Raw genomic sequence first — 14,329 nt, 5'->3', positions numbered from 1 at the left:
TACGCTAGATCCAACCATGTCTATTTTACAGTATTTACGTTTATAGATTGCTAAATTTCTTTTGATTAGTGAAAAGCTAAGTACGAACCTAAGTATGTCCCAAATTATTTTGGGACTAAGGCTTTGTTGTTGTTGTTGTGGTGAAAAGCTAAGTACGCATTAATACGAATCTAATAAATTTCATGCGATACATTTTCTTTTCCCGCTCTACATTATATCATTACCATGGATTAAATTATATTATCCATTTTTTTTAGAGAAAAAGCTAGTTACTTAGCTTAATGATTATCCCGCAGACTTGGACTACTGCATTACTTTGATTAATTGCTCTTAGGCTTTGACACAAATTAGCACTCTAAGTCAAGCCTCTTTCCATGGTGGCATCCAAAGCTGTCTTTTTTGTGAATACTTGATTATTTTTTTCACCACTACTTAGTAAACCCCGTACAATAATCACTTATATAGTTATATTAATTGCTTGAGTTGATTACTACTTACCACATTTTTTTAAGAAAATTATTTTTGAAAGAATTATTTGGTTGTAAACTTGCAATAAGCATTGGTGTGACAACTAAGCCAATACAATATGAGTGGAAATTAAACGATGAAAAACAAAGTACTCAATCCCTCTCAAGTTAATAATGTAAATAGACAATTGTCCTAATTTTAATGGGTCACTTGTTTTTACATTACATTTATTGATGCCATCCTAAATTAAGAGCTTTATATAATTATGAAAATATAAATGGCATTTATTTTCAAAATATTAATGTGCTAAATTTTTTACTAATATTTTTACTTTTTAATGTGCTTTGACAAACTTTAAAGGCCAAAGGTACAAATATTTATACTTGCATGTCGTGGATGATTAACTAGCTAAGTTGGTTAAAATGTTGAAGGGTATTCAAGACATGATATTAAATCTCGCCTACATCAAATAACCTTTTGGGCCTGTGGCTCTTTCTACACCATAAAAAAAAAAAAAAAAAAAAAAAAAAAAACATATTTTTATACTTGCAAAATGGGATATACTATTCTTTATTTTGAAGTGACTAGTCATCGGATACTAGCAATCCAATTAATTGTGTTATTAGCCTCACGATTTTGCTTGAGCCTTGATTTTCTATATGGTTTTGCAAAGAAAAAAATGATTGTGGAACCCTTGGGATTGTGATGTAGATTGATATATTTGAAATGGCTATTCGTGGGGCTTAGGCAACCTCCATCCCTTTCAATTCCTCATTAGTATTGTTGTTATCAACATCTAGTACTAGAGGTCTAGCACCCAACCCACCCATTTTCTATTGTTTTTAACGATCAATATGTCAGCATTTTAGAGTTTTACTACAAATAAATGTAAAAAATAAATATTTATTGTCATTGGCTCACCTCCGTCTCTTTATAATACGGAGTAACAAACGTTTATTTCGACTTTGATTAAGCCATAAACAATTGAAAAATTTCTGTAACTAACAACGTCGATCAACCCATATGAACAACCTAATTAATAACATCAAGTGGGTAAACCTAAACCGTTTAATAAGTAAACTAATTACAAGCCAACTGCGCACTGATTGCCTAAGTAATACACCACTAGCTAGAATGATCAACTATTATACATCATATCATACCAACAACTTGATTAAGACCTTGAATGGTCAAACAATTACTAGTTCATAAATATTGTGGAGGGAAAATGAAGATGGTCCAAGGAAATTAAACAGTTGGAGGGCTAAGGATATAAAAATATGGGACCAAACCTTATCAGTTTGTATGATTTTATTTTCTTCAACATCCTAAATTTAGTGGCGGACAGTGCATAATTCCTTGTACTTGAGCTTTTGCCCGCTTGCCCACTGTGACATACACACTCTGACCCCTTCCTCTTAGCTACCGCCTATTTTCAAACTGCTACTCATCATCAAAATACATGCATGCGTCTTCCTCATTAAAAGTTTGACTCACTTCGACTTTTACATACTTGCTATTCCGTACTCTAAGACATATCTTTGATCATTAATATTATTGAGTGTATATAAATAAAGATTATATAAAATTTAGAATTATGAAAATTCACATTGAGATACATCTAATAAACTTGCATATGTTATTTTTTTTTCCCTTTATATACTCGTAAAACCTAATATAATCAAAGCTAATTCACTTAGATGGCCATATAAATAATAAGTGAGTCGAAGTTTGAAGAAAAAAAACAATATCAATGTGAAATAGTATATAGAGTTTAAATTTGTGTTCTTTATCCTCTTAGCTGTTTAACGTCATGATTATTATCATGATCATGAAACATTCGAGACAAGTGGTTGTTGTTCATATTAGAACTTTTGTTCTTAAATAACAGGTTGCGTTTGATACTTTGATTTGAAATTATATAAAATAATATTTAATTTAAATGTCAATTTTGTGAGTTTTTTCAACTCCACCAGTTCAGCACTGTCCTTTTCTTCTTGTGTTTTATTAAAATCACTCAAGAGTATCATTAAGGTAATGTGAAAAGTTTTATACTACAACTTGTTAAATTTATGAAGTTTCTTGCCTGATATAGTCATATAGAGATGTTGCCATTTATTATTTACAAGTAAATAATATAATCGAGAATACTTATTTGATAGTCAATAAGTTTTGTGTAAGGCGAGTGTACGTTAATTTTATTGTAAGACAGTCAGTTTGAGGGTAATTTTAACTAATTTTATGGTAACTTTAACCATTTAAAGGGTAACTTTTCATTTGTCGTTGATTTGAATTTTATTTTAATGTGTAATTTCTTATAAATTCATGATTACATATTATAAAGACTAATATGATTAATCTAATACATTATAAGTTTTTTGTGAAATAAAATTTATTATTTAAAACAATAATAACTTTTGTAGTATAAAGGGTAACTTTAAATATTTTTATAATAACTTTAGCTCATCTTACAAAAAATTAACGTACACCCGTTTTTTTGAAGAATTTGTGTTTGATAACTCTGTATATAACCGATTGTATCTTGTGAATGACTGCATGATACACTTGAGGTTCTTGGTTAGATCTAGTTATTTATTACTTGCATATAGACCAAAGCCCAATTCCTTGCAGCATTTTGTTTAATTGCACATTTGCAATTTATTTCCTAAAAAAATTTACACATTAGACATTACACTTCTCTTTTAAAATTTTGATTGATGGAGTTGTATTTGTAGTACCAAAAGCCCATATATATAATGGACTAAGGATTTTTTTTTTACCAAAGGCCCATCATGGCCCAGTTCTCAAAACAATAAGGGTCTTTCAATTCATAGGAACGATTAGGAGGAAAGGTTCAAAGGTATACAGAACAGAACATGGTCATTAAAGCCTCAAAGAGTCAATGGTGTTGCATAACAAAAAAGAATAACCCTCAAAGGTGTTGCATGATATAGCCTCTTAATCATCAATTACGTTAAAGGAAATCAGACCATATTATCGAAGACATCTAAATTCATCTATGGACTTTCGATAATTGAGATTATCGTTATGTGTTTAGATCGAGAAACTAGTCATGTAACCGATTACACATTGGTAAATTAATGCCGACCTGCCATTTATAAGGTCAAAATTAGTTTTAAATAATGACTATATATTTGTTCTTCTGTCTCTTCTACATTAATATTAACCCATTAGATATCCTCATGAAAATTGAATTTGTTGGTTACGGAGGACTTTCTAATGTAATTTTCTTTATTGAGTTTAAAACGACACTAATCATCCTACACCCAATCAAATAATTAGGGTAAGATTTTTTCCTCATCTTCAACCACACAATCATATTAATAAAACCGCCCGATAATCTAGCTGTTTCAATTTTTGAATGTTTAAGATTACAAATAAACAAGAATACAAACAATAAAATTTGTTTCTTGTTTATAACATAATATTATTAGGTAAAAACCTGACATTCACATTAGTGGTAGGTAATTAGAAGTTGTCCTAAAATCCCTCTCCCCTTATCTTCTCTCCTTTATATTATATGCAGATTTACTGTCTACAATTTCCTTTTCTTTCACCTTACATTTAACACTTTCCTAATTTTCCTCTAACCCCACCAAAAAAAAAAATCATCATATAATTCTATTATGGAAAATAGATACTTATTAATTTTTATGTTGTTAATTACAACAACACTACGTTCCAATGCTCAATCTATTCCATGTACTAAGTACAAATTCGCCGCAACCTTAAACAAACCAAATGGCTATAGAAATTGTATTGATCTCCCGGTATTAAGCTCCGCCCTACATTATAGCTACAATCCTTCTATGGAAACACTTAACATTGCCTACCGCCACCCCGGTATGGGACCCGGGGCCTCCTCAAAGTGGGTTGCATGGGCTCTTAACCCTACCGCGAAAGGCATGGTTGGTGCACAATCTTTGGTGGCATACCGTAGTCCCAAAGACGGGTCCGTTGTGGCATACACGTCCCCTATTACGTCCTATGCGACCACACTTACTAAGGGTGACTTGAGTTTTAATGTAACGGGACTAAAGGCCGAAATTGTTAATGATGAGATTGTTATGGTTGCAACGATTAAGGTCCCTAATAATGGGACGGTGCTTAACCAGGTTTGGCAAGAAGGGCCCCTTTCCGCGGATGGGACTGCCCAGCAGCATCCACTTTCGGGGCCTAATGTTCGTTCCATGGCTTCCCTTAACCTTCTTTCTGGTGTCCTCGCTCCTACTGCTGGTGCCGCAGGTCTTGGTTCTTCATGGAAATATGTAAGCCTATGTTTTAGTTTTAATAATCCATTATGTTGTTACCTAATAATGTATAAGTGCATACATTTATTACAACTACAGACCAAGGGAAACAATTAAAGATGAGAAAGAACGAACATTATAGTATTAGATAAACGTGAAAACAGAATATAAATGTGGAAATGCAAAACATAACACAATAATTAAGTATTATTATGTTTGTATGTTATGTTTAGACATCTATAATTTTGTACAAGTATAATTTTGCAGTATATACATATGTACGTCCCAAATTGGTTACATATTTATGTTATCTTACACCCTACGTTATACGCAATAATATTTTGATCTAGGCGCATGGGGTGATGAATGTAGTAAGCTGGGGAATATTGATGCCTCTGGGAATAATAATAGCAAGGCATATGAAGGCTATTATCCCATCAGCAGACCCTACTTGGTTCTACCTTCATGTTGGGTGTCAACTCACAGCCTACATCGTCGGAGTGGCTGGTTGGGCCACCGGTCTCAAAATCAGCAACGGCTCCCACGAGTTCTTCCACCTATCCCACAGATGGATCGGCATCATTCTCTTTTGTATGGCCACGCTTCAGGTACATACATAACATACATTTATACTTATAGTATGTAAACAATTAAGGTTCCATAATTTATAAGATTTAATTTGTGTTTTGTGTACAATATTTTTTTCAGGTGTCTGCTCTTCTAATTAGGCCACATATAGAACACCAATATAGAAATTACTGGAACAAATACCATCATACAATTGGGTACTTGATACTGTCATTAAGCACCATCAATATATTGCAAGGTCTCAAGCTTCTCGATCCTGCTCTAGGTTGGAAGATTGCATACTTGGGTGTGCTTCTGGTATATGTGGTCGTTGATGTTGTGCTCGAGTACATTGTTAACAAAAGAAGGAAGTCCGATGTTGCAGATAAGTGAAAAACAGATGAAAATACTAGCACAATACGGAGCATTTTAGTATTGTTTAATAACAAGGACCATGAACGAACGTAGCACACAAACATTGATTTAAGTCTAGTTTATGTATGAGCTTTCTTTTCTTTCGTCTTTTTAGGAGATCGACATTTTTGAAGCCATTTTTAGAGGTAATAATGTATTATTGTATGGTTAATTACTTCATGGGTTTTTTTGTATTTTTTATTTTTATTTTTTTATATTATATATGAGTATATGTTTAGGTTAAAGACGATGATATATTATTCTTTAATTTGCAATAGATTTAATTAATTTGTAACAGGTTTACGTTTGTAATACATAAAGAACACTTGTTAGGAAAATAAACTACCTTTATAGCGACTGGCAATGCATGCAATTAAGTATCGGTGCAAAAAAAAGTGCAACAACTTGGAGAATTGTTTGTGATTCCTAATTAGGGTATAATCAACTTCTTTTTTTTTTTTTTAATCTAGTAACCTCCAATTGTCAAGAATATCCGAATATATATCTAATTTCTAAATCAACAAATTTTTTTATTTATCTATTTGATCATCGTTCTTACCCACCACATCATAGGAACTTTTTTGTGGTCTATGCATACATTCTAATCATTTTCTAAATTCTAATCAACATATAGCAAATAACAATTAATCAAATTATATTGGAGATTTGGAGTGATACGGAGCATGCATACCACATAGCTATATAAAAGTGCTCGAATAAATAGATAACTATATATACAAAGCAAGCTAAGTACATAATTTTTACATAACAGAATATGTTCTATTTTGAAGCTACACCCTTATGGTGTGCTTTGCACTTTTAATTTCGATCATTTGATATTCAAATGTTTTTATTAATGATCAAAGCATATTAAATTTTTAATATGCTTTCATTAGCAATTTAGCTTAGTACATGATATATAATGCTAAGTTTATAACACTATATTTAGTCCTTTTTATTTAATATTATATTACATGCATGGATTAAACAATCATAATAATCCTGGATTCCTCAACTCTATAGCTGTCTTGATAATACAATGTTAATGTATGTAAAATTACAATCTGTAACATCCTCTTGTTTCGCCATAATTTTTGACACTTTATAAAAACTTCAAAATCATTTTCATATATACGTAAAATATGTTTTCTTCCATTTTCATATTGTTTGTTACAACTCTACCCTTTTACGCACAATCAACTCCGTGCGCCAATCACAAATTTGCACCAATTTTAAAAAAACCACATGGCTATAAAAAATGTGTTGATCTCCCCTTTTTTAACTCCTCCCTACATTACAACTACAACCCTTCAATGGGAATACTCGAAATCGCCTACCGCCACCCCGGTCTTGGACCCGGCTCCTTGGCCAAGTGGGTTGCATGGGCTATAAATCCTAGGGGAAAAGCCATGATCGGAGCACAAACCTTGGTGGCATACCGCAGTGGTGACAATGGGTCGGTTTTGGCATACACGTCCCCTATTACCACCTATAAGACGGGCCTTGCTAAGGGTGCTTTGAGTTTCGATGTAACGGGACTAAAGGCCGCGGTTATTAAAGACGAGATTTTTATATTTGCAACGATTAAGGTCCCTAAAAATAAGACAGTTATTAATCAACTTTGGCAAGAAGGGCTCATAAACGAGTATGGGACACCCCTATGGCATAATAATGCTTACCCTAACCTTCATTCCATGGCTTCCCTTAATCTTCTTTCCGGTGACATCATCCTCTCCGAAAAACCTACTCCGATAAGAACTGTGAGTTTTTTTTTCGGATTTTAGTTTCCAAATAATTAATATACGTACATGTTGCTCGGAAAAAAAAAACATAGAAATTGTGATAACTATAGACGGATTTTTCATAATATAACAAGAAAATGTGAAAGCACAGATAATTTTTGGGTTTTACCTTTTGAGTTTTTTTTTATTTTTTTTTACCAAACCTTGAGTCATTAGATTACATAATGAACTTAAAATTACTTTGACGCAACAGAAAATTGGAGAGTTAAGTACAAGATTGAGGTCTAACATTTGCCATTTTCACCTTTTTTGGACCTTTCACTTTTTTTTTCACTGTTTGAGACCTATACTCCCTTTTCCGTCCAAAAGCATACCAAAGGTGAGTTAAATTGAAATTTTTTAGTTTTCAAGAAAATTGAAAATTAAAAACAAAAAACAATGACGAATCTTGAATTAATAGTAATAAATATTATTGTGTAATTTCATGTGTTTATATGCTTGATAAAAGCTACAAGTAAAAGTTATACTCTTTTTATTCATGCAAACATAACTTCGATTTCAGGCGCATGTGACTAAATATAATTGGCTGGGGAATACTGATGCCTTTTGGAATTATGATAGCAAGACATTACAAGGAATTTTTCCCAAAAGATGACTCAAATTGGTTTTATCTTCATATTGGGTGCCAAATCCCAGCATACATGCTTGGTGCTACAGGCTGGGCCATTGGTCTCAAACTTAATAGCGTCCAAGGCCTAAGACATTTTGTCGACCATAAACGGATCGGGACTGCCCTCTTTTGTATGGCCACGTTTCAGGTACTATACATACGCATATTCACTGTTCAACAGAGTAATTACGAGTACAACTCTTTTTATTTTATTTTTTTAGTTTTAAAATAATTGCAACACTTTTTAATATGGTAATACTACACTACGGAGTACCCACTATAATATGGTAATAATTAATTAATAAGTGCTAGGATAGACACCGGTTTATAATTTTTAGGGACCAAAGGAGTACTTATTTTTCGTGTTTTGACTCTATAATCTTCAGGTATCTGCACTTGTGCTCAGACCACACAAGGACCACAAATATAGATCCTACTGGAGCAAGTACCACCACTTAGTTGGGAAGGCAACTGTAATCCTCGGCCTTTTCAACATAAGCTTGGGTCTCACTATCCTCAAACCTGATATAGATGCGAGGGCCGCCTTCTTTTGTGTGCTAACACCATGGGGGGTTGTTGCGTTAGTATTGGAAATAGTTAAGAAAAGTAAGAAGACCAAGGTTGCAGCAAGCCAAAATACCAGCAGTAATTAACAAGAAGGCCCATGAAGCATGAACGTGTACATTGAGTTAAATCTATCTCTAACATGAGCTTTCTTTATCTTTTAGCAGAATATTTTCTCTTTTGGAGGCGAAAATGTATGGTTAGAGAAAGAATTTATGTAATGCAGAGAGGATAAATCAGTAGGAGACGAAGAGCTTTAAAGTATGTCACACTCTTTTCTTTAGGATTCTTAACAGTTTCAATACATTAGGAACATTGATTAGAAATTGGACTGTAAACAATAAGAAATAACAGTTATCAAATGCTCAAACGGAAAAAATGACCATACCAAATGCCGGTGTTGACAGAAAGGTGCGACACCAAGTTTGTAGAATAAATGTATTGTTCATGTTTTGCTAGCTTGTTCTCTCATTCAACTTGTCGGAAAGCCTCAGTAAATGAATCCTTAATAAGTGGGTTTGAAGCAGCTATTCGCGTGACTGTTATATCATAATCTTTACCAGACCTGAAATTAAAACAACGGCAACCACAATAAATCAATTACTCCCTATCTCTGTCTGAAAATGATAGGCTGCTGTCTAATTTTAGTCGTCAGTCTCAATTTAACAAGGCACTTTCCAAAAAAGTAAGTGAATTTTTGAGCTTTCTCATATTACCCTAATACTTTTATAAGATTTCAATGTACATACAGCATTGGCATGATGGAAATACAAGAATTTAAATAGTGAAGAATAGTTGTGACGTTTTACCTAAAAACTATTCCAAATCAAATGTCGCCTATGAACTTACGAAGTATTAATTAGGATTGAAGGTGTACTATTTACGAGAACTAAACACATCTTAAGCTTAGATTTTCAACACAAGCATAAGCTGGTCAACACTCCTTATGCTAAGGACCAACACATCTTTGTGAAGATATAACATGATCTATGGTTTATATTAAAGTTAAATGGCAAAGAGGAAATCAACAAAACAAAAGAAATAACAAGAAATGCAAGAATTTAACACGACAAGTTTGTATCTTACGGATCAAAAACACGGCCTCCAGCCTCTTCAACAATTACAATACCAGCTGCCACATCCCTGACACAGGAAAAACTGTTAAAACATGCGCATCTTTTTTCATAAATATTCAGCATTGCAAATCCTAATCGAGTTAAAACAGGTCTTTGAATATAATATGATAGATAAGAAGCAAGGACAAGACAAGATTTTATACCATGCACCCCCATATCCAGATTCATAAAATAGATCAAGTCTTCCGCAAGCTATACCGCATAAGTTCAGTGCACAGGAGCCTGACATTCTTACAGATCTCACCTGATTACAGGAGAAATATATTTAGCTTACACAAAATGCTTATTTCTCCATATACAATACACAATTCAGATTTATACCTTGAAAAGCAATGAATTAATTCGATTTGTTGTGGCATCAACAGTGGCTTTATCACGTTTTGTACCAGTCTGCTCCAACAAATTGAATAAACAATCATAAGTTGAATTGTATAAGATAATCTTGATAAGAATAAGGCAATAATGAATTGCAACATTTGCAAGTATCTAACTCAAGAAACACAACACGAGAAGTCTTTCTAAAAGACACTTCATATATATATATAACTGTTCTCGAAGATAGAAAGTTAACAAGACTTGGCAAACAGAACAGAGAAGTTGAAAAGAAACACTGATGATCCAGAATTATCACAACTATGGAATCAATTGAAAAAGTTGTAATTCAAAAGTACAAATCAACGGTAATGTTATATACAAACCTTAGGGTTGTAAACAAGCATTTAGCTTTTTAGCCCTTAGGGCTGTATACACAATTTCCAAAAATAAATGAAAAGTGTCTTTTAAAATACCTCCGTAGCAAGGAGACAATTGACAAGCTCATCTTTCGAAGAAACTGCACGAAGGTGAGAGATTAGGTTCTGAATAAGAAAGTCACGAAATCAAGAAGCTAGCAACTGAATTAGTTACACATACCTTGTATGGGTTTTCCATTCAGAAAAGCCCCTTGCCCTCGGACACCGGTGAAAAGCTAAAAAGCCAAATGTCAGTTCATAAAACTTACACAAGTTCTGATCTGAACTTCAATTACTATATTACAAGAAAAAAACTTCCTGCGTGTAGAGTGGTCAAAAGGACATACAAAGGTCAATTGTGATTTCTTATAGTGCTCAATCGACTCACACTGTCTTAACCGCATTATAAATCTCAAGGATTGGCGGTTCTCACCTCATTCATAATTGGATTATATACGACACCGACAGTTGGGACTTTTCCAATGGTGAGACCAATAGAGACACACACGAATGGGAACCTGAGAGTTAGCAAGTGAAACAACTAAACTTAGAAAGAATCAACTTCAGCAAGAAAGTTAAAGGTTGTAACTATTTACCCATGCACAAAGTTAGTTGTCCCGTCAAGTGGATCAACGATCCATGTAGGATCATCTGTCAGCTCTGTAGCACCATAGGCAGCTGTAGTTTCTTCACCAATGAACTAACATAAAAAATAAAATATAATCAACATAAGACATTCAGGGGAGGGGAAACAAGGAGAACTAGAAAAGGAAAAACCTTATGATCAGGGTAAAATTGCTTGAGATGATTGAAGACAAGCTCTTCGCATGCCTTGTCAGTTTCAGTCACCAAATCCACCTGCTTGGACAAGTTATCCCACGATTAAATAGTGAATTGCTAACTCGAGCCACTAACATCAGTCAACCAATCCATTTCCCCTGATTCGAATAATTAACTCTTCCTATACCGTCTACAATACACAGCAAGATTATAGACCTACTAACTGAAACACAAGACATTATGCACAAGCAAACGTGCACACTATACACCGTCTCACCATCCCCAAAAGGCCACCTTTTTTGGCACATGCAGATTGGTACATGGCAGTACTAAAGTGGATGGTAGATCCAAAAGTCAGGTTAGCAAATGTAAGCAGCTTATTACATTCATGAGCCCATTTTAATTGCCAACCAATCTGGGTTACAATGATTTATCCCCAAGGCAAGGTGTATATCCACGACATTCCTGCCAGCTTAAGGAGTTTTCCCCCCCAAACTCGGAACAAAGTTCATGGTATACATTGAATGAATGTAGCATTGAAATAAAAAGAATTTCAACCCTTCTCTCACTGCCTTCAAACACCACCAGAACATAGATTCTTTAGTAATCATTAGACTACTATCTACAACAATTGTTATTGTAAAGAAAAGCATTGGCCTCAGCATAAATTAAACTAGATATAATTACATTGTTTTTTTCCACTTCATTGTTTAACTTTTCATTTAGATTTCTTTACGAAGTATAACTCATAAACTCGAGCTCATCTCATGATTATAGTGAAATCGCTTAGCTAATGGCGATAATCACGGGAAATTAAGCAGATATTCACATAAACCCTGTAAAATAAAGGATTACATTATGTTAACATCATTCCTACAACTACACAGGCCTGAATTTCCAATTTTCCAAGACTAACACTACAGATTACTATATATACACAACTAATTTTCTACTACATCGAAAAATGTCCATTATCCAGAGCTCAATTCATTCCAATCTATCAAATTAGATAAAAAAAAATTGCCAATGCTACATCACCAAAAAAAATCACAATTTGGCAGAACATTCATAATTTCTTACAATTTTACTGAATCTATAACAAACAAATGAAAAGTCAGAAATAAACATTCGCAAAAATTAAAAACAACCCAGAATCTCAAAGTAGATTTAGATTAACCTGGCCTTTGTGCTCCACATTTTTGGTTTGATAAAATCCTTTCCGAATTACCTGTAATATGAACAATAATCAAAAATCCCATTTCTAAAATTGATTAAAAAAAACATACAAATTGTAGAGAAAGAGAGAGATACTTCGCCAGCTTTCTTGGCAGCATCAACAGCAGTCGTAAGGAACTTTGAAAGTTGCTCTATTAACCATAATTTAACACCCAAAATTAATAAAGTTAAAGACTTTGAAAAAATTTAAGGAAATTCATTGAAATTACAACTGAATTTTATATATGTAAAGTAGGAAATACCATTGGTAGCCATTTTTCTGAATTTACAAGGGAGTTGTGAATGGCGATGTGATGACGATGCAGTGATGCTGCGAGCTTTAGATCCTTCTGGTGTTAGTGTCTGACCAGTGATCTATTTATACACCCTTTGTTTTGTTTCACACAGCGGGATGGCAAATTGGCAATCATGGCATATGCTTTCTACTTTTTTTTTTTTTCTCTTTTAATCGCAACGTTAGATTTCCGTTTTTTTTTTAACATAGCTTTTGTTCTTTTGTTTGTCGCAATGCTGGATTTCCGTCCTCTTTTAATCGAAGTTTTGGACTTTGTTTTGGTTTTTTTTTTGTTAGATCCATCTAGGTATATTCACATATAGTCGTAAATTATTATTATTATTATTATGAAAAATAACAAAAATCTATAAAATTAACCGAATTACAAGAAATTAGTGAGGAGTTGAGATACAATCTGGGCTCTTCCCCTCTAGCTATAACGAACCCGATCCTATTGAATATGTGAGCAGCTCCACGAGCACCAATATCTTGAGTCCTAGCGAACGTCTAAGTTCGCTTCACCAACGCAACAACATTTTTCTCTAATTTCCTCAATGAAGAAAAGGAGAAAAGAAGAAAACCATAACCAATAGCCCTACAACGCGCCTCATACTTGTCCCGCGTTCGCTGAGCTGCAATCGACACAACACGACTAGGAACGAAGTCAGACAACCCACATTGTGTTAAAGGAGAAGACCCCATCAAGTCAACACACACATCAAGGTCTTTGTCCCAGGAATAAAGTAACACATCTGCAGGTCGAAGAGTCTCATCGTTCCCTCCGGTCAACCCAACGTTAACCTCCTTTCTTGCAGAAATCTCAGACCGAAAACAAATATCAACAAGGGTATCACGAACAACATTATGCCGATTTTTAATACCCACCATCTCAGCACAAGACACATCCCCATAAATATCCCCATCAAAAACCCTTGAGCAAGCAGAACACGGTGTCGAAACGAAGAACAAAGGAACACCCAACCGGTAGCAAAGAACACAACGGTAAGCCTTACCATTCATAGTTATTATTATTATTATTGAACAGAATGGTTAGAGATAACCTAACTACTATTGATTATTAGAAAACAGTCCTAACACCTTGCAATTTCACATACTACGTAAGATAATACGATTATGTTCCAAAGATATTACTACGGAAAATAAGGCAACTAAATTAAGTCGATCCAAAAAAAACACTAAGATACACTTCATAATTATTGAAATGGTGGAAAAAATAAACTCAAACAAGTTCCAAAGGAAATTCAACCAAAATAAAAAAATCCTATTGGAGCAAAAGAATTTAGCTATCTCCAACATGTCTCGTGTAAACAACTTCACTTCTAATCGTATATAGGCATGAACCAAACACTTGCAAGGGTGAAAAGAAATGAATGGCCATTATATATAACTACTTGAAGGGATTGAGGATCAAAGAGTGGAGGGGCAGTTAGTCCCTCCATCTCCTCCAAGAGTGAA

At 33.8% G+C, this 14,329-nt stretch overlaps 3 protein-coding genes across 3 annotated transcripts; 2 read left to right on the top strand and 1 right to left on the bottom strand.

The window, feature by feature from the left end:
* Positions 1-3,700: 3,700 nt before the first annotated feature.
* LOC110687106 (cytochrome b561 and DOMON domain-containing protein At4g17280-like) lies at positions 3,701-6,335 on the top strand. Its single transcript, XM_021863726.1, has 3 exons — positions 3,701-4,757; positions 5,090-5,347; positions 5,448-6,335. Exons 1-3 carry the CDS (start codon positions 4,116-4,118, stop codon positions 5,697-5,699), a joined length of 1,152 nt encoding a protein of 383 aa, XP_021719418.1. The 5' UTR covers positions 3,701-4,115; the 3' UTR covers positions 5,700-6,335.
* A 343-nt stretch (positions 6,336-6,678) lies between these two features.
* Positions 6,679-9,049, top strand: LOC110687546 (cytochrome b561 and DOMON domain-containing protein At5g47530-like). The gene is made up of 3 exons (XM_021864205.1): positions 6,679-7,503; positions 8,040-8,280; positions 8,519-9,049. Exons 1-3 carry the CDS (start codon positions 6,863-6,865, stop codon positions 8,783-8,785), a joined length of 1,149 nt encoding a protein of 382 aa, XP_021719897.1. The 5' UTR covers positions 6,679-6,862; the 3' UTR covers positions 8,786-9,049.
* LOC110687456 (inositol monophosphatase) lies at positions 8,940-12,990 on the bottom strand. The gene is made up of 12 exons (XM_021864110.1): positions 12,822-12,990; positions 12,655-12,710; positions 12,521-12,571; positions 11,341-11,421; positions 11,160-11,263; positions 10,997-11,081; positions 10,745-10,799; positions 10,621-10,664; positions 10,154-10,222; positions 9,976-10,076; positions 9,783-9,839; positions 8,940-9,261 (listed from the first exon to the last, which is right to left on the bottom strand). The coding sequence occupies exons 1-12, from the start codon at positions 12,832-12,834 to the stop codon at positions 9,165-9,167; spliced, it is 813 nt and encodes a 270-aa protein (XP_021719802.1). The 5' UTR covers positions 12,835-12,990; the 3' UTR covers positions 8,940-9,164.
* Between the last annotated feature and the right edge of the window lie 1,339 nt (positions 12,991-14,329).

This window comes from Chenopodium quinoa, unplaced genomic scaffold (genome assembly GCF_001683475.1).
Source record: "Chenopodium quinoa cultivar QQ74 unplaced genomic scaffold, ASM168347v1, whole genome shotgun sequence".
NCBI lineage: Eukaryota > Viridiplantae > Streptophyta > Magnoliopsida > Caryophyllales > Amaranthaceae > Chenopodium > Chenopodium quinoa.
This window is presented reverse-complemented; position numbering and strand designations above follow the sequence as displayed.